At 38.8% G+C, this 27025-nt stretch overlaps 1 protein-coding gene across 2 annotated transcripts in view; it reads left to right on the plus strand.

Moving 5' to 3' along the window:
- Window positions 1–27025, plus strand: part of NRG3 (neuregulin 3) — a 455224-nt gene that overhangs the window by 378940 nt on the left and 49259 nt on the right. For both annotated transcript variants that reach the window (XM_054277416.1, XM_054277415.1), the window contains one exon: window positions 14321–14347. In XM_054277416.1, the coding sequence (XP_054133391.1) occupies window positions 14321–14347 (27 nt within the window). The remainder of the gene's footprint in view (window positions 1–14320; window positions 14348–27025) is intronic.

The following is a 27025-nucleotide window of genomic DNA, read 5'->3' on the forward strand; positions in this document are numbered from 1 at the left end:
AGTTTACTCAAGAGAGAAACATTTATCCTCAAAATAGCAATTTCTTAAGAAAATGTTTATAAACAATGTAAGTGTTTTGTTTTGGTTTACTTGGTTATTTTGCCCTGCAGTGTGTTTAATTTTGTTAAAAGCAGCCTAATGGGCTGTAAGAAAATGAAAATGTGCAATTGCAGAGCAGCTAATCAGGCTCCATCACAGTGACACTGACTTCAAGTCAGGCAGGCTAGGGCTGTGTGTCTTCTATATGGCATTTGTCATTTCTGTCTGTCCTCAGATACTTAATAGAGATTCGTATATGACTCTAGCACTGACTGAGATAATTTTCTAGAAAGAAGGTTCATGTTGCAGGCCTCAACTCATATTCATTCTTCAGCAAGCATTTCTTCAGGTGCTGTGATTGTTGTCAGGCATGTATTCACCAGCTCCTCTGTAATTACTCTGCATATATTTAAAGTTGCTGCAGTTGCAGACTGAACAGGAAAGAGAAGTCAGCGAGACATCAAAATTTCTATTGTAAGTTGTCCAAGCATTTAAACAGCATTAGAAAAAATAACAAAAAGAAAAAAAAGAGAGAGAAATAAAAATGTATTTGTGTATAATGTCTGTGTTTAGCACCTACACAAAAGAGAAAAGCACAGCATATGACTGAATTTCTTGTGTGACTACGTGTGTATGTAACCTGTAATTACCGCAATGTGATTTTTTAAAAGTTGCTTTCAGAAGTTGCAATCTTAAGACCTCTGTCTTGAGTTTTATATTCCTTTCTAAAGCCAAAATATTTTTATTCTAAAAATTGTTCCTCACTGCAGATCTTGGTTATAGGAAAGAGTTAGATTTTAACCTGTTTTGATTTACTTTATCTGTAAGTTGTCATGCAAATATGACAGGAACACATTTTCTCCATTACATTCTCTCTGGTTTATAATTTGAGATACAATCTATTTAGCTGGGGAGACATTTCCTTCATAGGCAGAAGGGATTTAAGGAAAATCTCTGACTTCATTGTGATGGTTTGGAGTGCCAGCCAGGACAGTCCTTGCTGCTCCTCTTTGGGTGAACTTGCACTTTTGAGGGCAGCCCTGGTGTTCTCCTGTCCCATGAGGATCTGACTCAAGGGCTCTATCATAGATTGTTTCCTCCTTGGTGTTGGTAATGGATGGAGGGATTTGGTTTGTGTCTGGTGATTCTCACAGCACCAATAGGTACATGATATATTTTTGGCTCTTTTACGATTCTGTATTTTATAGGAATGTAGGAAGTGGTGGTGGAAGGAGTGATCAGGTATTTTTTTTAAAGTATTTGAATGCCATTCTTTGAGTGAAATATTGCTGATCCAGTACAGTAATTGATAGATGTTCCAATGCCTGTCAGGAAATTGCAGCCGTATGGAATGATGGCCTGGGAAATATGTCAGAGATGTCATTGGGTCTATAAATACGCCAAGTGGATAAATATAAAGGAAATATAAGAGTGATTGAAGCTGAAAGATAATGTTTGTGCAAGAATGAATGCATTTAAGTTGGTGCAGTATAAATTTAGACTGAAAACCAAAGGAAAATTCTTACATATTAGAAAAAGCAGGTTTTGCACCTTGGAGCTTAAGATGGGTTTAAGGCCTGAGATGGACAGCATAATGTGATCCTACAGGTGGCTCAGATGAGCTGCCTTTGGCCTTCTGCAGTTGCTGGATCTCCAAAGAAATTTCCCCATGAGAGTACAGCCTCCAGCTGTTGGTGCCCTGCGAGCTTTCTGCTAATGCAGCCGTTTGGCAAAAATGGGAGTAGACATCTCAGAAAAATGGAGCAAATATATATAAATATATAAAAGGATATACATAAAAAAATTATATATATATAAATATATATGAATGGAGCAAATTTATGTGTCTGAGAGCTGACCTGAAGCACCTGGCAGGAGCAGGAACAGCAGTGTCAGGGAAGAACCAGCTGCAGGAGCACGAGGTGTTGCAGGATTGTGATAATTAATGTGTGGCTGTTCTCCCATGCACCAATAGCTGAGTGCAGGTGTTCCTGCTGCAGCCTGGCTGAACATGTGAATGTGAGGCTTGGAGCAGGAATCACTTGTCCCCACCATCTAGATGTTACCCCAAAGAAATAAAATTTTCAAGAGTACTTAAGAGGTATGAGTCTGAGATGACTGGTTGCCAATTTGAAAGTGACTTTAACTTTTTTAGAACTGTAAAGGCATTGAGATCTTTTACAAAGGTAGTTAGGTGCCTAAGTTTGTTTTTAATTATGTGTTAAGCTCTCTTTTCTCTTTTATTAAAGGGAAGAAAATCTCTAATCCTCAATGGGAAGGCATTTGGCAAATGAAAAATAGAGACAGCTGTTTTTTCAGTTTAAAATTTTCTGGAAAGTGCACAGCTGCAGAACAGAGGAGGGGACAGCAGTTTGCAATGGACAACTGTTTTCCTTTGAGGGAACAGTGTTGCTGCTGCTTGAATACCTCTGATATTACAAGCTACTGAATTCTTCACAAACATGTCTGGAGAAAAACCTTTGTTTTTATCTGCGTAGTAGGCAAAGGTAATGGTTTTATAGTAAAGCAGGAAATTTGCTTTTTCAGTGGTGCTGGGGTGTTTACTGATCCATTATAAAGCTGCTCAGAAATGTAAATACCTGTTTCTGCAGCTGCTGCTGTTGTCATCTTAAGCAGCAGTACAGTCCCTTGTTTCACGCTGATTTCAGACCATATTTGAATTAATGGACTGAGGAAGCAATAGGATGAGATGGTTGTTCTGTACAGCATTCTAGGGGAAAGGGCTGCTGCTGGTAAATGTGGTGAGTGGAGCAGCTGAGTGGGAAGATCTGCAGCCAGAGTCCCACAAAATACAGACAACAGAGATAATGCCAGAGCCTCGCAGCTCCTTGGAAAAGCAATATTTCTCTTTCTTTAAATATTCTGGAAAAGGGAGGATTTGGGTCAGTAGAATATTCTAGAGCACTGTTTTCTGCTGTTTTCTGGCCCAGCCATGTTCCAAGGCAAAAGTACCTTGGCAATCTGATTAATGAACTTGGTTGGAGTGATGCAGGGAGAATCCACTCACTGAACACCAACCTTAGGCTGCCTGGCATCTCCATGCCATTGTAAGGGGACTTGTCTTTCTTGCTGATTATAACACCTTTGTATCCCTTTCACAACCCTGCCACCAGTGAAACAGTAAAACAGATGTGTAACTGGAGAAAAAAGAGGTGATAGCTGGGCTTCCTGATTTTGAAACCATATCCAGGCAAAATAAAATAAATTTTGGAAAAATAAATTGATGACACTCTGTTTAGCACACTCAGTTTCCCAGATCTTGCTGTGAAACCATAGTTTTCATCTCAGGTCAGCAGCAATTCTGCTTCAGTGGGGTTTGGAGCAGAGACTGGAAAATTGTGCTGCTAAACTTTGGAACCTTTTCCCCATCCTTTAGGTTAATTTTCCTGCTGATCTTATTTGCTACCTGAAATTGCAGCCCTCAGGTATAAATCCCAGCAGAAGTGTATCTTTGTCTCTTTTCCCTTCACATATTGATCTTTGTGTGCATATTACAGTGTGTTTCACACCTCTATGACTATTTCCTCTGTAATGATGCCATTGTAGAAAATAGGGATTTTTCATGGAGGACTCCAGCACAGCAGCCATGGTCTTGTCAATTGTGAGGTCACTTGCCAGTTTTGCCTCAATCTAGCAGGCTAAGTTGGCAGATAAAATGCAAGTCCATTTAGCCCACCTCAGTGTCAATGTAACTGTATTCTGAAATGAATGAATTCACAATGCAGTTTCATCTAAGGAAAATAAAATAAAAATGTCCATAGGTAGCAGGATTTCTTGTTTTCCTTCTGAAATGCTGATATATTGTCTATTTCTCTTGTAATTTGAAAGCATTTTCTTCTTTTTGGGTCCCATACACCTTTGGTTTTTTGACTTCTTAAGAAGAGAAGATCTTTCAATACAGTATCCTGTGCTTCTGCTAGAAATAGCTTGGAGTGCTTCCTAGAGATTTGCTCCAACTGTGAAGGAAGGTGCAGAGATGGAGCCAGGCATGGAAAAGGAAAGGAGAGCTCTTCTTTCTACATTGATGGTTTGTAAAAATTGAATAGCCCTAATAGGAGTTAAAAGATGTGACTGCAGCTCATAACTTTGTTCTGAGCAAATTCCTACTGATTTGAAACAAGCCACAAAAAAAGAAAAAAAGAAATCTACAAATCAGGTTGTATTATTTTATTTTATCACCATTTTCTAGACTAACCTACAAAACTAATTTTCTTGCTGGCACATCTAGTTTGTTCCAGTGGAAAAGAATACAGACCTTCCTTTTGCCCTGCTTTTGTTTGTCAAAATAATTTATGCCCTAGTAGTAAGGTCTTATAAAGGAAACATTGTATTCCTCAATACTGTTAAGATCTAATTCAGAGTAAGATAAAGAGTCTCAAACCTGGAAGGGAAAAGAGCTTTGATGGGGGAATGTTCTCTGAGATTTATTGGGAACTATTAAATTCTTTGAGGCACCTCAAAGTTTGTGGAAAGGAGATGAAACAAGAAGAAAACAAGTGCCCTTTGATCATCTGAAGGTCAGGTTTTACTAAGACATCTCATGGGAGACAGGACGTAGCAGCTCTTTCAGTCTTCTGTGAAGTCCTAAGTTGCACATTCATCGAAGCCACTTTGCCTAGATTAAACAGTAGTTTGTGTTTATGAAGGTGGTAGAATGAATTTTCCCCTTTTGCTCCTTTTTTGCCCCATGCTGGTCTGTGTGGGTGCTGCAGCAATGGTGAGCTGGCCTGGGTGTCACTGCCTATGCTGCAGGCACCAGCACGAGGCTCCATCCTGGTGGTTCTGGCTTGCATCTGCTCTGTGCACAGGCAGTTCATTTGTTTGAATGGCTCTGAGAGAGCAGTTACACTCCAGGAGTTTAATATTTCTGTATATGGGGCCCTTTGGCACCATTCTCACATTACATTCCTAACAATTAATTGCAGTGCATCCCCATATACAAATGAGGGCAAACGGCAGCTTTCATTTTGCTGCTCACTGTAGGTGATTCTGGGTTGTGTGCACATCATGCACTTTTGTTCCAATAGGCTGTTTTTTATTGCTGGTGATAGCTGCTAATGATTCTTGTTATCACAGCCCTGTCTGATTTAAATCTCATGGATGAGTCATATTGTTCATGCCCAACATTAAGGATTTCAAACCACCTTTGTTATGGGTATTTATAGTAGTTAATGTTCTAATGTAGTCATGGTAGTAAAGGATTTGAACCCTTAACAGTGTTCAAACAGAGAAGCAGTTCAGTAATTTTCCCATTGTTTCCTCCATATCTGATGCCATAAATTCACGGCTTGCATCTAAAATTACACAAGATGCCCAGACTCTGAGGAAAAAAATTTCTTGCCATTCATTTTTGCTGTTACTTGGTTGTTTACATTATTAGCTAATCACTTCTAAGCAGAATGTATTTCCATAAGCAAGGCAGGATAGGCATGGCAAAAAGCCATGATTGCATTTGCATGACTGCCTGGTATGGGACATTATTTATTGCACTCTCTGTGGGTCATAAACACATAGATCTGATGCTGTCAGGATATGTGTGCCAACATCCATGGTCAAATAGAATGGCATCATTTACAGCTCCAGGTAGGAGAGACATTATTTCCTTGGTGCCTTGATACCTCAGCTCTGTAGCTTTCACATCTCAAAAAAAATCTCAGTATCTCACCTGAAAAGTCTGTCATTTCTGACACAGTGCTCTGAGCCCGCAGAGCTTTGTCCAAGTCACAGTGCTTCCCATCAGGCCTGCCTTGCTATTGATTAGCTTGAACAAATCATCCTCAGATGTCAAGAAAACATTTTGGCTTAGAGGAAAACAGACCTCTTCTGTTCCCATCTTCGGATGGAGGCTTGATGTCATAAACAAACTGACAATTGCCAGTGTATTTCGATTAGGACTGCTCATACAGTGCACCAACCTCAAAGGACTGAGTTTGGCAAAGGCACCTGGTAGGGGACTTGAGAGAGCATTCAAATTTGAGTACTGAAGCAGTCTGTCCTTCAAGGAGCCTTTTTATGAATCTGAAAACACTCTATGGCAAAACATTCACCTGATATGTCTGTGTTTACTCACCAGCGTTAAATAAAATGTTTCTATAGAATCACAAGGTGTCTTGATAGAAATTTTTCAGTTAGCAAAAAGAAACCAAAAAAGTAGTTTCTCCAGCACTTATACATAGCTGAACTTTTGTCTCTGTAATGTTTAACACCACATAGAGCATGAATGCAGAGCCAGCTGTGATGTCTGTGTGCATGGCTTGCACGCTGTGATGACAAGCAAATGTGCAGCAGCTTTTCAAAAGAAACCACAATGCTATAGTTGAGTTATAAAATTGTTAGAGGGGCTTAGCATTGAGAAAAAGAGAGATGTGCCCAGGTCAATTCCTTGCTATACATTTTGTAGGCATGGCAGAATTGCACAGTAATGGGAGTATTTTTGTGCACTGTCATTCTGTGTTTCCTCCCTTGAATCATAAGAGGTGTTGGCAAAAGGCTGTGTTTGCTGATAAAGCTCACTGAATAGTCATTAAAGCTTTCAAGTATGTACCCCTGTGAAATTAAAAGGAATAACAAATAGAAGTGATTCTGCTCTTTTTCCTAACCAAATAGGGCAGATCTACATAGCTGAGAACAATCTCTTTCAGATCAAACACGTTTAAGCACCCCACCCTTGTGGGTTGCTCATCTGCAGCTGGATCTGAGGCACAAAGGCACTTCCATTCGTGGTTTCCTAGAGAAAGGACTCAGTAAATTTGGAAGAGCATTGGAGGTCTTGGTGTTAAACTTGTGATGGTTCAGGAGGGTGAGTTGAGAGACTCCTGGCATGCAGAAGTACTTTCCCATAAGACAGTAAATTTGATAAAAAATTGATAAAATTATGATGAAAACGTTATGCTCTTGTATTGTCTTCTGAGCCTGTAGCACAGAACTGCTGGAAATGAGGCTCAGTAATGCAACAGCTTAGACCACATGTGGAAAAAAATGTGCGGAGTAATTGGAGTAAGCTTAAGTAATTCTCTTTCCTCCTTCTAAGTTATTTAAAATGAAGCAACATAAGAAACTGGACAGCAAATATAGTTGTTAGTGTCAAAATTGGATTCCTAAAGAAAAGTAGATTCCCAAATCATCATACACAAAAACCAGCATCTTTCTAAAGGGTCTGAGTCCTACATCTCTGAGTCTCTCGAGGTCTTTGCTGCAAATCTCAGACCAGCTATCTAGGCAACAAAGTGTGGATATCAATAAATATGTCAGCATCCCTGTCATTGGAGATGTGCAGTTCACAGCTTCTCAGACCTTCACTTAATATTCTAAAATCTTGGTGTAAATACCTGCACTCTGCTTCTGCCTGTTTGTTTTTTGATGGCAGTAGAACTAAATTACTTGAAACATTAGGGAATAAGGCTGTGGGTTGGGTTTTTTTTTTTTTTTCACAAAATTATGTACAGTCCTTATCCTGAAGTTGAAGAAAGTAATTAGTTTTAAGAAATTGACAAAAACCTACGGAATTTTCTCTGCCTTTAGAGAGCAGTAAACAGGATTGCATCTGAAACATTTTCTTGTAGTAGGCAAGTGAAGGACAGCTTAATGATCTGTGGAAGGAATAAAGTAACATTTAGCGTGAAAAATGTTTATTAAATGTCACATGTTCATAAGATGAGTGAGCTATTAGCAATCCATTTAATGTTTCTGTGAGGCTGGTTATATTTTACAGACCCATATTACCAAATACCCATTTGGAAATAATAGTGTGAAAATCCCTATAGGAATTTCTAAGAAACTCATAGGCTTATCCCACTTTAACAGACATTTTGTGTCAGTTATTTAACCGGAACAGGATTTTTTCACCTACAGAATACTGCAGTCAAGTGAAATATTTTTCACCTATGACAAGATAAATAATCTAATTCATACACCTGGTTCCAAAAACTTTCCAGATCACATGTTTTGGAAGTAATGAATGTGCTTTTTGGGTTTTGACAGTATCCCTTTCCCTCTCCTATTTAGCTTCATGAGACCTTGTAGCAACATAGCTGGGAAAGAACCATTTTTGCCGGTGTAGAGGTTGGCATTTCCAAGGGACTCTGCACCACCAATCATGCCAAATGCTACTGAAATTCAGTGGAAGTGCTTAATGGCTGAGAACATCTAAGCCCAACGTAGATAAATGCATTTAAACCCATTTCCAGCATTCCTGCAGATAAAGGCAGGTCCATGTGCAGAGGCAGCATGATGCCGCTGTGCAGACCTGGAGCAGGATTTCAGGCAGGACAAGTCTGGGCTCTGCAGGAGCCCTTGTGTTAGTGAAATGACACGGATGGGTAGAAGAATGTATTTATCCATAGCCCAGTTCTCCCAGTGGCTCCTCAGTTGCGACAGCGCTGCAGTCACCTGCCATGCAGTTGAGACTGTGGGACAAATGTGCAGTCCTTGTCATATCTGCTGTGCAAGCCCAGGAAAAGAATTCAGAGTTGTATAAGTAGGTCACACAGCTACATCAGTGTTCTGTTTTTGTGTGGTCCTTGGCACAATCAGAAAACCTGATGTGTGGGGTTGGTCTTTTAGATGGGGATGTAAAGTGGATGTGGTGTGTGGAGCCAGGAAGGGCAGAGGTGTGAAAGAAACTTTACAGGAGATATGAGAGGCTTTGGTAACATAAAAACAAAATTACATTTTTTGCAATTGCAGTGCTAACACGGGTTTGCTGATCGGTCAAAACTGCATAATATCAGAGAAACCTTGGGATTTTTCTGGGAGTATTTATCAGACTGACTGGTTATAGTAGCTTATGCTGATGTTAGTAATCAAGTAACCAGACTGAAATGTGCAATGTTTACTGCAGGCCCGCGTGCCGGGGGAGGCTGATCTGACGGTGATCACACAGGTTTATCATTCCCACATGTATTTAGAGCAAACCTCATAAATAATCTTGTCACCATCAGCTATGACGTCTATCAGGCAGCTTCATTTACATTTGACACTTTTCATAGAAAACAGGATTACATTTTTAGCAAATACAGTAAGAAAGCATCTCCCAGTTGTCTGAGTGGAGACAAAGTGTTTGGTGTGGACATCCTGTTGATTTGCTGGTACTCTGGGATGAATTGAAGTCCTTGTATGTGTTGAATACTTGTGTTGATTTATGAATGCTAAGAAAATCAGTAAAAGTATGTCCCAATACAGCAGCAGCATTTAATATCTACCTGCTTCCTCATCTCATTGCTGAAAAAATGGGTTATTCAGGGAGAAATAAAACTGCTGCATTTGTCTGACACCTGATGATAAACATTTTGGCCTGAATCTGATAAAGTTCTTAAATACATTCTGCAGGTGCTTAATAAGCTTAAAAATATAATATCAATAGGCTGCTCACTGATTTGAAATTAGACGTGTTTATTTCTTCTGCTGAATTTATAGCTATAGTAGTAAAAATTAATCAGTACTGATTTACAGTATTGTGAGTATCAGTACAGATTGCTTATGCTGCTTGGTGAGACTGAGTCCTTTCCATTAATATCCAACATAGTTTCTCCAAGAGAAGTAGCTTATTTTATTAGCTGCAGAGGTAATTTAAGATCTTAAAAATTAATTGAAAAGAGACAAGTGTAATCCTCTGAGTCTGCATGCTGCAGGTGAGGTAAATAGTTGGAGTTTTCAAGTAATCTGGAACCTGAACATGGGAGCATTGCTATTATTTATTTGCAGAAGCTTGAAACAGTCTTTCCACTTCTGCGATGAAAATCACAGCCACAGGCTTTAGTCATTCGCAGGAAAAGAAAATCAGTAGTTTGTTCCATTATTCAGCACTGTGTATAATTTGTATAACAAGAAGCTTTAATAGATGTTTTTCAAGTTTTCCTTGGTTATGGAATTGATAGTGGGTGAGGGGATCCTATGGACCCCTCCTAGGCTGTGTTATAAATCTTTCCACAGCCACACAAATACTCACAGCAAACCCAGGGTTTTTTTCCTCCTTTGTATTTTTTTTCTTTACAAATACATGGATAAAGCAATTAAGCTTTACATTTTGTTTTAAGTATTTGCTTTTGTACATTGAGGACTTCAAGGACTTAACTGCATCTATGCAGATTTGAAGTGTCAATGTTATTTCATTGTTTACACTGAGAATCTAGCAGATTGTGAAATTCCTTCTACAGATTTATTGCCTTCTTTCTAAGTTGTTATCATTCCTTTAACTGCGACTTATAATTTCATCAAAAACAGACCAAGTATCTTGTAAGGGATGTATGGATGTAGGATTTTCATTATTGTGTCTAGACATAGATGGAGCAAATTACCAAAATATTCTGTATACTTGCTATTACACCAGTTAACATGTAGTGAATAGCCTACCTGTTGCCAGGGAAATTTTTAATCTGGAAAAATTTTAGTAGTTCTGTTTGTCAGAAAGGGTAAAAGGAAGGTCCAGGTATTAGCTGATTCAAGATCATTCTCAGGATTTAGTTTGATCCATTTTTAAATGTCTCAGAGAGGGAAATTTCTGCCATGTGTTTCAGTGAAGATATTTTAAAAATCAGTGGTTGAATTAATTTGATTTTATGACTCTGATTCCCCTGAACAGCTTCAATCAATTTTCCAACCCCACCAAACATTTTGAAGAGTACTTTTGTGTAAATTAATTACAGAAACTAATTATTAGAATCTCTCTGAAGCAAACAGTAAAATCAAATGTTGTGCTCTTTAATAACTGAGATTTAAAAATACATTATTACATGCTGTTGTTTTTTCTTTTTGATATTAAAAAAAAGCCCAACAAAACAACCAAACTCTGAGAACATTGGTCAGTTTGCCCGTGAGGAGAGAATATAGAGGCAATGAACCCTTCCTACTGAATAGACAAATCACTTGTCCCATTATCTGTGTGCTCACATGCAAAATGTAGCACCAAAAAGAATATGCTTCAAAGAAACCTATAGTTTCATATATATATATTTATATATCAGTAACTGATTATGGTTTTTGCTGCATTAGATACACAAATAGGCTGATAACCATGTGCTGCCAAACATCATAAAGCACAATGGATGAGAGAACAGCAGTTTATCTTTAGGCAGTGTCCCAGTTGAGCTGCTTTATGAATGGCAGGATTTTCCTTTATTTCAGACCAAGTTTTATTGGTCTAATATTAAAAGTAGAATTTAGTCCTGCTCCTTCCTGACAGATAATCTGTTCAGAGCACTTGAGCTGTCCCAAGGTGGCTCCCAGCACATTATCATGTTGCATTTTGTGGTCAAGACAGTCATCTACCAAGGACAATTTAACAACTCTTATGAGTTTATTTGAAGCGATAAATTTCATTTGCAGAGGAAAATACTTTGCTGTTGCTCTGATTTCCTAAAGCTGTCTTTATGCCAAAGTCAGCTTGTCCTTAGAAAGGGTAAAAATGTCTGTAGAGGTTTATAATGGATACTTTCATGTCCATGATTTTTCAGTTAGATTTACATGTTGAGCTTATATTTCTGTTCATAGTGTTAATATGACTAAGGAAAAAGCTGCAGCAAACCACAATCCAGACACAAGGCAGTATGTTGTTTTGTGGAGCACTAATAAATTAATCCATTAGTGACTGCAAATTTATTTTCTCTTGTCCTCATTATCAAGTATTCACAGGTGTGTTTGCTTTTAGCCAGTCTAAATTAAAAGGGCTTTCATACTAGCAACACATTACCATGGTGCCAGGACCACAAGGCACAGTATTTTTCCCACATCAACGTGAAAATGGAAAAATACTGATAAAATAAAAAATAAAAGTGAATAATCTTCCTATCTGAGAAATATATTAGTTTCTAAGAACATAGCAATACCAGAAAGAAAGAAGAAACCACAATAACAAAAGTAAAATACAGTCACATTATTTGGTTAATGACCCCATCTTGTGGAGCAGCACCCACGCTTCAGCACATTTATAGCTCTCATATGCATTTTTTTTTCTACCAGAGTCCATTTGCTGACAGTGAATTAGTTGGCATTGCACTTGCTGTGTCCAGGGAAGTGCTGTGCAGGCTGTTCATCACCAGGGCTGCACAGCAATAGAGCAGTTCTTTGTCACACCATGAATTGCAGGGTCAGTACTTCACATTTCAGTGTTTGGTTCAGTCTCAGGTCACCACAACAGCTCACATCCCCCACCAGACCTGCTGGGAGAGTTTCTTGCTGTTGGTAAGAGGGGACAAAGCCTTTCTAAAGCTGGAGCCTGCACAGTCGCTGATTTGCACCACAGCAGTGCCAGAGAGAGCATTCACTGGTGCCTGGTCACCAAGGGGCAGTGATGGTCACAACCAGTGCCAGGGTGTGCTGATCTGCCAGAGTTACCATTTCCTTGCTTTCTGTTCCCAAAGAGCCGCTCACAGGGCTTGCTGAACTACTGCTTGATTGGCAGATTGGATATTTTATTGTAAAGGTTTATCCCACTGGACATCCTTTTATCGTAATCTGGGGAAATCAGCTTTGTGAGCAGTATACAGTGTGCTGGTTGCTGAAGTTGTGTGCACATGAGATATTAAAAATAAATCACCTGACATGTTTCCACACTTTCCAGCTGAACATGTTTCCCAGGAAGGCTTCATATATCCTTGATTCTCACCTAAGTATAAGCCACTCAAATATGAACTGAAATGCCTTTTTTCATCGTTTTAAAGGAAAGGTATTTTTTGTATCTATTTTTTGAGGAAGTGGTTTTTAACCATGTTAGTGAACTCAAAGTGAGAATTGTAGGTTGCAGTTGGAGAACCAGTAGAGAAGGTGTATAGCCAAGTTAGGAAAGAAGAAATTTTTTTTCAGTTGTTCTACATAGACATAAGATGATACTATATGATCTTCCTCCATGTGTCAATATCTTTAGTTCCTTAGAGACCAGATTATGGTGCTTTGGTCTCTGCTATCTGTTTTTAAAGTAAGGAATTTTCAACTGCATTTTGGTTTGATTTACAGAAGGAATCAAAGGTGTGAATTGCATGTAGATAGCGTTTGCAGATTTCCCAGGTACAGAAAATTAGGGGGGAAAAGCTACAAATCTCTGTAAATATATGTTTGATGCACTTTTGATATATCTCATGCTTTTATAGGAATTCCATTCTCATTAAAATTTAAATTCCTGTCAAATGTACTAGGGATGTTTGTACATGATATTTGTATGTGAGTGCAAGAATACAGATCATTATGTGAAGTCCATATATGTATGGTTTTGGGTTATGTATTTTCAAAAGGAAAGATTTGTTTGTCACTAAACTTGCATAATGTGCCTTCCCTAACACCATGCTAACAAGGTATTTATGCCATATACCATCATCTTGTGTTCTTTGCTTTTGAAGTGCATGAAAATAAAATGTGGAGTTTATCAGCTATTCTATGGATTTGTATGCTAAGTGAACTGAGCAAGCTGATGCTCGGTGCCTTCCTCTGGGTGGATTGAAAGGGTGCAAAAGGTGAAGAATTCCCAGCATTTTCAACAGACACCCAAATATTCCATTATCTCATCGCAGGTACCAGAGTTGGCAGTAAAATGAAGTGTTTGAACTAACTTTTGGGTTATGCTGGAAAATCTTTTAGCTTTGCTATGTAGCTCTTAGAGGACTCTAATTCATTATGTAAAAAAAGAGCCCTGAAATGTTTAGAAGTCCGTGTGGTAATTAAATCAATATTCTAAAAGCGTTAAGATTTTTGCTTCACTTTGAGATGTCTTGAAATTATTGCATGCTGTCTGTTGATGGCCAGGTTGGGAAGGTGGCTTCCCTGGGCTGCTGTTGGATTTTGTTGTGCAGCAGAGAGCAGGCAGGAGTCACGTTGGGTGCAACTGTGGCTGCTGTGCTCAGGTGAGAGCTGCCAAACTCAGTGAAAGCCTTCCATTCATCTGTTCAGGTTTTGGTCCCTGTCAGAGAAAAGGAAAGAACCAACCTTGTCTAACTAAGGACAGTGGTGAGCAGGTTGAGAGAGGAGTTCCAGGAGGATGGGAAAATGAAATGCCTTTAGGTAGCTGCCTTGAACATAAAGTCAAATATAAAGGCATTCGTTTCCTACCCCAAATGCACATCTCTTCATGTGAGAGCCGAGTGCCCTAAATTCCCCCTTAGGATTGCCTTTGGGGGTCAGAGCTGTGCCTTTGTTTTGGACCTGCACCCACACAGTGGGCCCTGACCCCACATGTTCTGCAGCACTGCCATATCAAGATCAATTTGTATTTTACTCTGTTTCTAACATTTCTGTTTCTTTTCTCTTTTTCTTTTACATGCTTTCATGAGTATAGCAGACCATTTAGGAATTGAATTCATGGGTAAGTTTTACCTTCTCTTCCTTTCAATTGCTGAGATTTATCTTGTTTCCTTAGTCCAAAGAACATGGAAGTTAATGGGAAGACTCCCATGACCTCCACCACTGGGTTTTGGACTGGGTTCCTCTTATACTTGCCAATTTCATTTGAAATTATAAGAAGGTTTAATTTTTTCTCTTTTCCAACTGCTATGGATCTTAAAACCTACATAATGATGTTTTAGTATTCCATTGGTATTTAATGAAACATAACATAAAGGTTATGTGACCATATAATCTTGAGGAATAGTATTTTATATGTGATTTTAGGGTAGAGTTACTAACTTTTTCATGTAGATGAAAGTAAATTTTAAATCAGATTTTTTTTTGTTAAGAATTTGTTGGTAATTGCAATATTAATAAGGTTTAATAAGAAACATCTTATTAAATATAACTCAAATCAGAGAAATACTTTTAATAAAATAGTCAAAAATCCATCATTCTGTGAAAAAAGTTAAATTGGTTAGAAAAAGAGCTAAAAATGGAGTGAATAATTTCTCCTTACAATTTTGGAAAGGAAGATAACATTCTGTTGGCTCAGCTGCAGCTCTGTGATGTGTTCATAGCCTGATGGAATGACAGGCTTAACAGATCACCTCTCAGCTGGTGATCTTCAGGCTTCAGGAAGCTGAGATCCATCTTTAACAGAGTTAGTGGTCCTTTGTGTAAGAACAGCTTGCATAAACCATTAAATATGAATGAAAACACTGTAATAAAAAGCATGCAATTTCCTACTGAAGTCACAAAACAGTTACTTTAAATATGCTCTTTCCCCATGCTAAGTTTTACTTGACTTTTTTAGATTTTATAATTAAGAGCCTTATAACCTATCAATTTTAAGTTCCAGCATGGGGATTTTGTTGACCACTTAAGTATAAATTGCCAAGAACCCAATAAGGTGATGAATATTAACTGCATGGCAGACTTCAGGAGCAAAGGTGCCAGCAGGCTCAGGGATTTTGTCCTCCTGCTTTTGGGTTTGTGCCAATCCTCGGGCGCTGTTCTCTCTGGGGAGCTGGTTCATGAGGCCCAGAAGTTTTGTGTTTCACTTCACCTTGTGTGAGGCTTGTGAAGTGCCAGTGGAATCAATGCAAGTGTCTTCAGAGACTTATTGGACAAGCACAGCTGGGGAATGGTTACTTGAAAGGCTCTGCAGATATCCTGCTTTTCCTGCTTAGCTTTAATTGTGAGCAGCAGTCTTGAGGCACACAAGTTGAAGGACAAGCATTTATGTAAAAGAGGATAAGGAGTATCGATACATGGGATGCTTTGAGTGAACCTTTCTCTAAGAAGCAGGAGAGTGTAACCCAAGAGGCAAAACTGAATTAATATAATTTTATTTTGAGACTTTCAGTTTCCTCTCTTTTATTTAAGACATTTCTTTAAGGCATGAACTAAAGCCAATCCCTGAAATCCTGGCTCAGAATAGTCCTCTCATATGAGTAGCTCTCAGATTTTTTTATTTAATACTGGAGCAGATCCTGATGGCATAAAAACTAATGAAATCTTGTATCTCAAGCCTGAAAATATTATGACAGCAGCCTAAAATGATGCTTGAAGTTGTTTTCTCTGGGCTAGAAAAATGCAAGTTCTGGAATCATATGCAGAAGTGAAATGCTTGTGCTTCTTAAATCCTCTTCTGGTCTTCATGAAGATTTACTTAGGAAATGAAAGCATGCATGGAATCATTGCTGTATCTGTAGCAAATCCACAGCCTGTGCAGGAAGTTCAGGTGACAATGTGCTCATCAAATTAGGGACACTCCTGTAAAGCCTCTACTTCTGGACTGTAGAAAATAATGACAATTAATGCAAAGAGTGTTTTCTAGCTAGAAAAAAACAACAATGTAGAGACAGTGCTGAACTTGTTTTGTTCGTATGTAATCCAGAGAACACTCTTGTTTTCATAGCATTTGTGGGCTCAGTTGCCTTAGAAATTCCATTTTCATCATCATCTTACAGAAATTTTGTTTGAAAACCATGTAAACCATTTAAGTTGGATTGCCAGGGCCAGCTGAATTCCTTCCAAGGTAGACAAAGCTGAAACCTCATGTCAGTGGGAACATCTGTCTGTAGAGGTGTCCAAGGGGCAGATGAAATGTGCACTGAAACTACACCCCTACTTTAGTGTACTTTGCCAAGGAAGGTAGATAAGTGTAGTCATTTCCTTCTTTTTTTTTCTTTTTCTTTTTTTTTTTTTTTTTTTGCTAAACTCTCAAGGATCAGTGAAGTGTATATACATAGCCAGTCCTTTTACTGTCCTGTTAGGAAGCTGTAGTCCATGAATTAATTTGTGCATCCTGTTGTGAACCAGTTGGTGCTGTTTTCCCCCACGAGCTCCTGTGGCAGCCCATTCCAGTGCTCAGTAGAGGCAGTGCCTGTTGCTTTTCCCTTGATTTGGTTGAAATCTCTTTCCTGATGGACCCTTCTCTCACAAACAGTGCTTTGGGAACAAGAATTATGCATTCAGTTTGTGTACCACACTGAATTTTGTGTTAACCTTGCTCATGGTCTCACACCCCCTTTCCTGTCTGGGTCTTGTCAGGTTTGTGTTCCATACAATATTCCATATTGTGCATTCCAAAACTTGAATATCTGTTACTTTAATATTGCTGCTGATATTGATCTGCACTGGCTGTTTGTTTGTATGGATAGCAGAGACAAAAGAAGGCATATTGATGTGGCAAATCTGTTTTAAAATGTTGCAAATGTAGCACTTAATATATGGTTCTGATGTATTCATGTGCAGCACCACCTGAATTAAATGAAAGCCAAGTATGTGGTCAAGGGACATTATGGCCTTAAAATTGTGGATTGAAATATTGTCATCAGTGGTCCAGCTTTATGAAACTTCTGGTGATAAAGAAATGGTTTGTACTTTCTAGTACATCAAATCAAAAAAAAAAACAGTCTTGTGTTTGATTGTCACTTGATTCAATATCCATCTCTGATGCAATCTCCTGGACAGGCTTTGGGCAAGGTCGTTTAATCTGTCTGTGCTTCAGATTCTCACTTGCAGTAAGTTTTTTCAGGCTTTCTGAATTTAGATTCCTCAGCTCTCAGGGGGCTTTCTTTCAGTACCACAGAAACTATTTCTTCCTTGTGAGGGGGTGCAGACTTGGCTGTGTCCTCTCCCCATCTCACACAGGAGCAGAGCGCTGTGAGGAGAGCACCCAGCAGCTCACCTGCTCTGCTCTGGTGTCCTGTGTCTCACCAAGGAGGATACATGCACATTCCAACACAAAAGTAAGGAAAAGTTGTCACCATGGTCCTACAAACTGTAAACATGAGCAGCATTAACAATTCTGTGTCAATGGGAAGCAGGCTGGTGGTTGGTAATGTGTATGCGAGCAAGAGAGATTGTTAAAAAAATTGTCAAAAGAAGCAGCTGTTACACAATGAAAAACTAAGCGATGTATCATTAGCATCAGAGAGCATGGGGTTACAAATATCTAGAGATTATAATCAATTTTTGACCCAAGTGGTTAACTGCACTTCAGGGCTGAATGGTTTACCTTTCTGGTGAAAATTTTGTTGATGAGGAAAAATATCTGTGACAGCAAACATGGTCACTTTGGAGCAGCTGAAAGCTGTTGTGGAACATGCACTGGCCTGTTGCGTGCTCTCCCAGCTGCAGAGTGAAGTTGTTACCTGAGAGTCACCTGTGGATGTTGTGAGCTGCAAGCCAGTGCCTGAGACAAGGAGTTGCCTTTTCAACTCATTTCTTACACTGAGGATAAGTGCAGTTAAAGTGTGCTAAGGCATGAAACACAAAGGTGAATATTGGAATAACCCGCTGGAATAACACAGGAACAAACATGACTGTTTCAGCAAGTTGCCTACACCAACTCTGATGATCCAGAATGCTGATCTTTTATGCTGTAACAGTAATTTATGGTGAATACAACTGGAAATAAAATGCTCCAATAAAGTTCAACAGCCACTGCAGTTTTTGATGGAAATACAGACATAACATGAAGTAGTCTTCATCCTTGGGCTCCTTACCAGTTAACCCAGTATCAGTGGTGTGAACAATTCTGGTGTGATAATCTCAATCTCCCCATGCGTGAATTACAGAAAATATAGCAGTTGTTATATACAGTCACTACTTTTAATTTGTTTATTCTTAAGTCTTAAACAGAAAGTTAATTTTTTTTTCCTTAGAACTACTCATCTTTTCTGGAAAAATCAGGAGCTTCACTGAAGTCAATGGAGTAACTGAATTCAATGGAGTATGAATGGTATATAAAATCTTGTAAGTGCTGAATCATTAAATAGCATTTAATTGAGCAGAGTAATAAAGTAACTCAAGAATGGGATCCTATTAAACTTTACATATCTCCTTGCAATGGCTACAGTGTGAAATGTGTTCTGTTTTCCGTAGTCTGAGCAGCTGTTAACAGTGGAGAAGGTGGTGCATGCTGTATTTTCACTGTGCCTATTCTTGCTGCCTCCTCATTGTGCTAAGGTGATGTCAGACTCTGGGAATACCTGCTCCAGTTAACCAGATTGACTCAGTGACCTTGTGTCACACAACTGTGACTGATGCATTCTGATTTTTACAAACTGCAAAAGTTGGTTTTGCTGATGGTTAGGATGACCAATAGTGCAACAACTTAGTATTTTTCCAGTAGGCCAGGAATAAAAAGGCAAAGTTCATTAGTCCTTACACAGCTCAAAAACTGGGAACCTAGGTTCTTTCCTCTGAAACTCAATGTTTTGCAATAGCAACCAGAAAATGATAATAAATAACCTGTGTGTGCATGGATGGTCCTTACCTCAGTTACCATTTAGAAGCTCTTATCTGTTATAAAACGCTGTAATGCTCCAGTCCTTGCTGGAAGAGAGGATGAATGAACATTCGTTGAATTACATGACCAAAAGTGTGTGTGTTCTAAAGGATATATGTTTAAAAAATAAAGAAATTAGGTTAAGTTTTCCCTGTATTCCTTTTAATGGTATAAAGCAGGTAGATCTTTTGCTGGTAATACGGCACACTCACTGTTTTTATGCTCCTGTTTGCACAACATCTTATTAGAGATTCTGATCACAATCATCCCCCAGAACTATGAGACTATATCTTTTTAATAATTATATTTGTTATTATTTGATTAATAATTGTTATTAATCAATAAGTATTTAAATTATTTAATCTGTACTCTGTTGGTAAATTTCTGAAGACCTAAGAAGGGCTACTCTGGTAGCCATTGATACTTGCAATGTTTTCTACCATCATTATTGCTCCTTGAATCCCTTTGTTCTTTGTCCTGTCTCAAATTTTCATTACCTCCTTCTGGCTTTTATCTTTTCAAACTCACTAAAGGCTTTGCTCCTGGGACCTCATCTTTCAGTTTGCCTTATGAAATACCTGTCCTTTTTAAGTATGCTGCAAAATAACAATAGCATCCTGAGGCATGAAATGGATTTAGACCCTCAGCATTTTCCGTGGGATTCACTTAGCTGGGAAGAAGAGTCATTTATCATCTCTAGGGGAAAGAGATGTGAGCAGCAGAGGAGAGAGTTTTACAGGAACAGCTGATGCCCGAGTGCTGTGAGAGCAATGGATGGAGCAGGGGCTCCTCAGGGGCTGCAGGAGGCTCTGCCAGTGGTTGTATCTGTTTAGGAGAACATATCTCCTAAATTAAAATCACCACGCATCTGGGGCAGGAGTTGCAGGCTGCCTCACATCTTGGCTGTGTTTAGGGCATATGGTTCTAGTTTAGTTGAGAGGGAAAGATTTTTTACCTAAATGTTTTGTAACCTATCTACCATTTTGGTTTGGTGCTGCCATCTTTACTTTTCTCTTGGTTTGTCATTTTTCCAATTTATCTGCACTTTCTGTATTGGCAGTGAACTGGGTTGGATTAACTTGCATTATTTTTAAAAGGTTTGCTGTGTGGTTAACTTGTGTGTGTCATTAATTGCCTTATTGTGTTGCTCTGTCAAAATAGTAATTCTGTGAACTGTGTGGATAAAATAATTGTAATATATATAACTTACTCTGGTAACCTTCCCCAGTATTTGGTTTCTGCTGCTCTCTCTAACTGAATGCCTGATCATTTGTGGCAAAACTTACAGAAATTTTAAAAATACAAACTGATAACAAGGTGCACTGACAAGTTGGGAAAGCCAGAGCTGGTCTGGGTTTCTCTGTTTTCCTGGGGTCTGGGTTGGGAGGAGAAAGTTGCATTAGGTGAGGTCTGTAAAAGGGGTTGTACATCAGCCCTCATGATACTTCAGGACTGTTACTCTGTCACTCCCAAGGTGAATTTGGACTGAGTTCCACTCTGTGCTGATTGGGGGGCACTAATAAGGTCCAAGTGTTACCTGTGTGTTTAAATATAAAAGAATTTGTGAAGCCTGAAAAATGGAAGTTGTGTACAAGCCTCCAGGTAAGTTTCCATGTACCTCCTAGTGCCAGGTACAGGCCTCTTCTTCATCATGACAGCTTCAAAATCCTTGGCACCTCAGGGAGAAGGGACCTCCAGGTTGGATTTCAGCTGAGGATACAGCATCTCACCTGCTCGCAGAGGGGCTTTGCTGTGTCCTGTCTCTACTTACACATACTATGTGTGCATTCTGGTTGGGATTGGGCATGTGCCCTGGGTTCCTGCACAGCTGGTGTGCCTCAGAGTGAAACACTTTTTATCATGAAATACAGGTAATTAGATGGCTTCAACACTGAGCAGACAGCTGTGTATTTAAATGTGACCTTATACCCAGTCAGTCTCATAACCTGCATTTTGAATATGGTATTTAGGTAAATGCTGTGCTGAGGCTGAGGAATTGTTAAAAGTGACACCACGGTATGCTAATGCAATTAGATGACTTGCAGTGCTGAGGTTTGGCCTTTGTTTGGGCTCAGGTGCACTTTAACCAGATGCAAAAATATGTAGACAGTAACTTGTACACTGCTGAAACAAGGCTGGCAGGGCAAAGGTGAGATCCTCGTGTCAAAGGTGGATTACAGACAGCTGCCACAAGATCTGCCAGTGACACTTCATGTTTCCAGTTGAGGGAGGACTGGGAGGAGGCTTCAAAGCAGTGAGTACCATCTGGACATGTCTGTGAGAACCTGGGATCTGTTGTTTGGGATGGGGGGGATTGGTTATTAGTACAAGGTTGTTCACTCTGTGTTGAGGTTATCTTGGCACAGGAGGAGAGGCTCCAAACCCCTGATCTGGACCATGTTTGTGCAGCCACGGTGAATCAGGGCTGCTTTGCCCTTTTGCTGCTTGGAGGTGCTGCCTAGATGTCAAGTCTCACTCAGTAAATGATGCAAGGATTTGGGAAGCAGAACGTAAGTACCTCCATAGATGTTCCATGGCACTGGTGCTCTTGTAATGTGTACTACACTTGTATAGAAAAATCAATGCTTTTGACAGTGAACTAAATCTCTTTCTGTCCTTCTGTGTCCTGCCTAGAATGAGTAGAGATGGTGTCCTGCCAGTAATTGCTGGAAGCAGAGGAGAAGGGTAAGCAGTGTGGGAAAATTGGCACTGTGCTGTGCAGAGCACTAAGTTATTGTTTCATGAGCTGCCTTTTCTCTTCTTTTGCAGGAGCTGTAGGATATTGGCACGTGGAGAAGCACAGAGATATTCCTACTCTGGCTGACAGTTTCTAATAAACATACTTCTTATCGTAATTGAAAATTGTCTCATGATCATTTCCTGTTCCAATCTGCATTGGTTTTTCCTCATTTCAAGCGTGATTCTGCTGAAAAACACTGTCCAGTGGCCCAGGGTATCTGCTGGTATTGCTTCAGACTTAACAGCCAACAATTATCTGGGACACGAGCGTGGGCAGCACAAAAGGAAGAGGGAAAAACAAATCCTGTGTATGAGAGTGCAGGTGGTGTTCTTGTATGCTCAGTTCTTAACAACAGTGGAAATTATCTCAGAGTTGCTTGTAAACTGTTACATTGAGATGACAAATGGACTTTTTTGTTTGCCACTGGTGGCTTTTCTTCTTTGGGTGGTTAAATAAATCACCATGAGGTATTTTCATTTACTATGGGTCCAGATCCTTTTGGAACATGTTCTTGTAATTTACTCACTGCATTTATATCTATTGTATGAGTCTTCCTGTAATTATCTTATGAATTAATATGATCTTTTTACTTTTGTGCTGAGTTAATTATGTACTACTCCATGCCTACTTTACCAAGTAAACTCTATTGTAATATAGTTTTACTCTATGGTTATTTTTTACGTCTCTTGGTAATTTTGCATTTCACATTCAAATAGAAAATAAAAAATAGAAATACAAAAATAACCTGGTAATGGAGGAGCACAAAATGGGACAGTATATTAGTTCTCAGCAGAATTAACTAAAACAATTTAAGTCTTCACTGTTCAATAGTGAAATACAAAGTAACAGAAAAGAGCTGGATAAAGTTAGTTAGAGCAAGCAGTTTACAGAGGAGATGAAAGTCAGAGAAAAAGCAGTTTATTTGCCATTGAGAGCATTACTATTTCTATTAGTAGCTTCCCAGAGCTTGCTGTTAATTGCTGGTTGTGTAAGTTGTTTCCTCATTGAAATAATGACCGTGGTCACCCAAAGTTCAAGGTTTTGAGTCATGCAAGGAGCACGGAGTGAAGGCAGCTGATGCATGGCCATAGGGCAGGGCTGGGCTGCCTGCCCAAGCCTGGCCTCCCTCCTGCTCTTCCAGCCCTTGCCAGTCTCTGTGCCATGGGATAAAGTTCTTCAGTGCTGTGAAGACTTGAGTATCTCAGTGCAAGCCAAGAGTGTTTAAAATTGATGCCTACAAAGGCTTTGGGTGTTTTCAGAGTGATAGTTGTCTGTATATTTTGAGAACTGCAGTTGGACTTAATAAGAGTTACTTCTGTGTTGCTCTTGGATTCTGACTAAAACACGTGGAAGTCAGTGGATATTTTGGTATCATGTATGTTATTTCTAATATAATGTACAGAACCTGAAATCAGGATTCCGTGTGTGACTGGTCTGACATATGAAGTGAGCCTATCCTTTTCCTGATTGGCTCCAAATTACCTAAATCTAAAAAAACTAGATAAATCTCAACAGTAGTTACAAAATTGAGTATGTACAAGTAATTTGGTGCAATTGTGCAAAACTAGTAGTATCTTTGTTCCTCTCTTGAACTTCCATTCTCCTTCTCCCAACCTTTTGTCCTTTTATCTTTTGTACCTTCCTGATTGTTTTCTTTTTTTTTTTTTTTTTTTTTTTAATGTACTCCTGGAGACTTTCTTTTTCTGTTAGTTTTATAAATCTACTGATCAATGAACTTGCTCTGTTTAAGTGTGTTTCTGTTTACAGCAGTGACTACAAATCAGTGGTATCACAAACTGCTCTATTTAGCTTTAATGGAGAGTACAGCATGCACACACTGAAGCTTTACTCATTTGTTATCATAATGCCCTCTCCTGTTCCCAGAAGTAATGCAGCATTTGAAAAATGGAAATCACAATGTACACTAACTTTACCAGCTCATAAAATATGAATGCTCAGAAAATGAATACAGCAGTGTTAAATACAGTTAATCAGCTTTAGAAAAACAAAAATACGTATTTATCAGTATAATACATACATGCATGGGATATTAATGAAAAATACCAGACACATCATTTTCTGTGTTTATTCTACACTGTGCTCATTACTCTCATTCAAATAATTTAAATTTGCTTTCAAGATAAGGATGAGTTGCTGCTGATGAGAAAAGTCTGGATGTCTTCTGTGCCCTATTTTTCTTTGAGGCTGTGAAGTAGAGTCTGTGCACTGCATATAAAGCCAGCTGGGCTGGAGATTTTGGACACTACAGGGGCTGACAGAGTAGACCTTTACAATTGTTCAGCTGCAAACAGTTGCACTCAGTGCATTGTTTTAGGAAGTGTGTCACAAAAATACAAGACTTTATTAAACTCAAGTTAACAGCCTGCTTCAGTGAGAGCATGAGACTGTGACTTCTACCTGAAGGCTTTTTATGCATCTGTACTTTAGGTAATGTGTTTAAAGTCAAAACTAAGATAATGGCCTCAATTAAGTGCTTGTTTAATGAATGATGAAGAGAAAATGACAAAGACAAGTGAATATTTTATTTGTCAGTTTTTTCTTGTGAATCTATCTAGCATGTTTTAAAAATGTCTCTTGCCTGATGGAGTCTCTTTTCAAGGTAAGGTGGTACCAGAGCATCTCATTCTCTCAATTAGTAGTGAATCCTGTCTTGAAATAAGGTGGCTGACCGTTGGTGGGAGAAGGTGAGTGAATTCTATAGAAATCCTATAGAACAAATCAAGTCACTTTAAATTTATTCCATAAAGTTACTTAAAGGTGAACTGGAGAGACAAAGTAGATGTAATTGTCTTAAATTATGCTGTTTCTTTGAAGTTAAATAAGTATTCATGTGTTTTGTTCAAAAAATTACTACTTTTAAGCACATATTCTAGTGAAGTTTTTGTTCCAAAAAAAACTATGAAAAATTTAAACCTCAGGGAAAATATGGAAATTCTGTTATTTATTTTTTGCTGAATGCAAGTGGTGATTTGTGAGCACTACACTGGATGGCCAATATCTTACTTGTCAGTATTGGGTCAAAGGTTTTTACTTGATGTGAATAGAGAACAGCTGAAAGACAATTCTAATGTATGCCTTAGCACTGATGCTGCTTTATCCAACTTTTATGTCAGGAGTCGTTTCCTCAAAGGGTGAGTAATGTAATGATATTGCCTTGTTTTCTTAAAGTTATTGGTAATTTTTCTATACCTTTTAAGATGTGTTAGTATCCATGTGCCAGCTGTTTTGATGGTTTCATTGCCTCAACACCTTTGTGGATTGGGTTTAGCATCTGTGGGCCATGAATCAGTTTGGTAAACATCCCCTTCAGTCTGCTCAGCCGTGCTCAGTGAAAGTCAAACAGTCCTTGTGCAAAGAAAATTCAGGATCACCTAAAAGTCTGCAGGTATAACTCTTACTGTGGCAAATGCCCTGTGAATTCAGAATTGAAATGTGCTCCAAACACCTTACTGGATGTCCAGCCTGTGTTCCTGGTTCTGGTGGTGCCAGTTTAGCAAAAATGGGACACAGTCTGTTCCCATTTCAAACCGTGACAAACGTGGTGGAGAGGCCGTTCACTCTTTAAGATTCAAATTCTCTGCCTCCCCAATCCCCCAAATATGCTCCATTTCCCTAAATCTTTCTTCTATTTAAATTTATAGAATTTTTTCTCTTAATAGAGCATGCTAATAAAAATTCATACAACTCGCAGTATATGGTTCACTTGTTAGGGAATTACCTTCCCATAGTAACCCCTATGATGTAACATTGCTTTTTCTCCCATTCTATGCTCCTCATTTTATGGTGCCAAGATGTGTACCATCAATCATTTAATTTACACTTTTGTCATCTTTATTGCATGCTCAATCACTTTAATACCTTCACCTTCTCCTTCCTTTTTTTGCTCTCAGTGTTATAAGAAATGTGGGTGCTCGTGTTGGTAGCAGAGCTGTGCTGATGGACCCGCTTGCAAAGTCTTCTGCTCTTCAAAGGAGTCTGTCTCTCCCTGTCACTACTCGTGTCATTGTTCTTAAGAGCAGCTTTTTAGCTCTTTACTTCCTCTGGGTGTTTTCCTTTCCTGTTCCATCGTTTGTCACAGCTCTGCAGCCATCTCTCACTGCCTGCTTATTTTGGTATCACCATTACTTCTGGTGTCAGTGTTATCTTTTTTCCCTTAAAAAAGTCTGTAATGTTAAATTTTCTGAATTATTCATAAGGCCATATATGAACACCCGCATCTATTATTCAGAACTCCTTATTTCTTTTGTGCTAGAGCCTAGAACCTCTTTCATAATTCAGTAATAAACGAGAGCCTTTGGTTTATTCACAGGTTTTTTTGCCAACCTCATGTTTATCTCTAACTGTCTTTTAGTTAATTGTGCAGAGTCCTGCAGTGCAAGGAGCAACAGACTTGTTAGAATAATTCAGAGTATCCCTTCCCTCTTTGCTATCTCTGTCTTCATGCGCTGGCCTCTCTGTGCAATATGTTTGAAGTGGTTTTTGGTCTAGAATAGATTATTTACTAGCATACAAATCTTTGTTCTCTAATTCTTTTCTCCAGTCTTTAATCTGTGAGTATTACTTAATAGTTATTGCCTTTTTTACCTTTAAGGAGGCGCTAATTCAATTTTTTTAAAGTTTTATTTTCCTTTATGCCACTTATTATGCTCCCACATGTGCTTTTTTATTTCTGTTCCCTGTTGTCTGTAACTTCTGTCCTCTAAAGCAGTAGTTGGTGTGTCTGTGAGTTACATTTTTACTTAAAAAATATTTGTCAAATGGATGTCCCAGAACCCCTGCATGATTCAGGGTGGAAGCTCAGGTCTTTAATCTGAGGCTTGAAGCAAGGTCAACTCAGGTGCCACCAGGCTTCTCAGGACTTTATCCAGATTAATCTTAAAAACCTAGGACTGCACAGCTTCCCCAGGCAACCTGTTCCAATGCTTGACTGTTCTAGTGGTAAAAGATTTTCCTTATATCTAGATAAAATGGCTCCTTTTTTTATTTTTCTAGAAATACTCTGGACTAATGTATTTTCTGCTACTTGATATTTTGTGATTCAGACAAATAATTGCTTATTGAAACTCAATTCTCTGCTTATTTACAATGCTGTG

The sequence above is a fragment of the Melozone crissalis genome, unplaced genomic scaffold, assembly GCF_028551555.1.
Source record: "Melozone crissalis strain CALT ecotype California unplaced genomic scaffold, PUWL_Pcris_2 ptg000019l_1, whole genome shotgun sequence".
Lineage (NCBI taxonomy): Eukaryota > Metazoa > Chordata > Aves > Passeriformes > Passerellidae > Melozone > Melozone crissalis.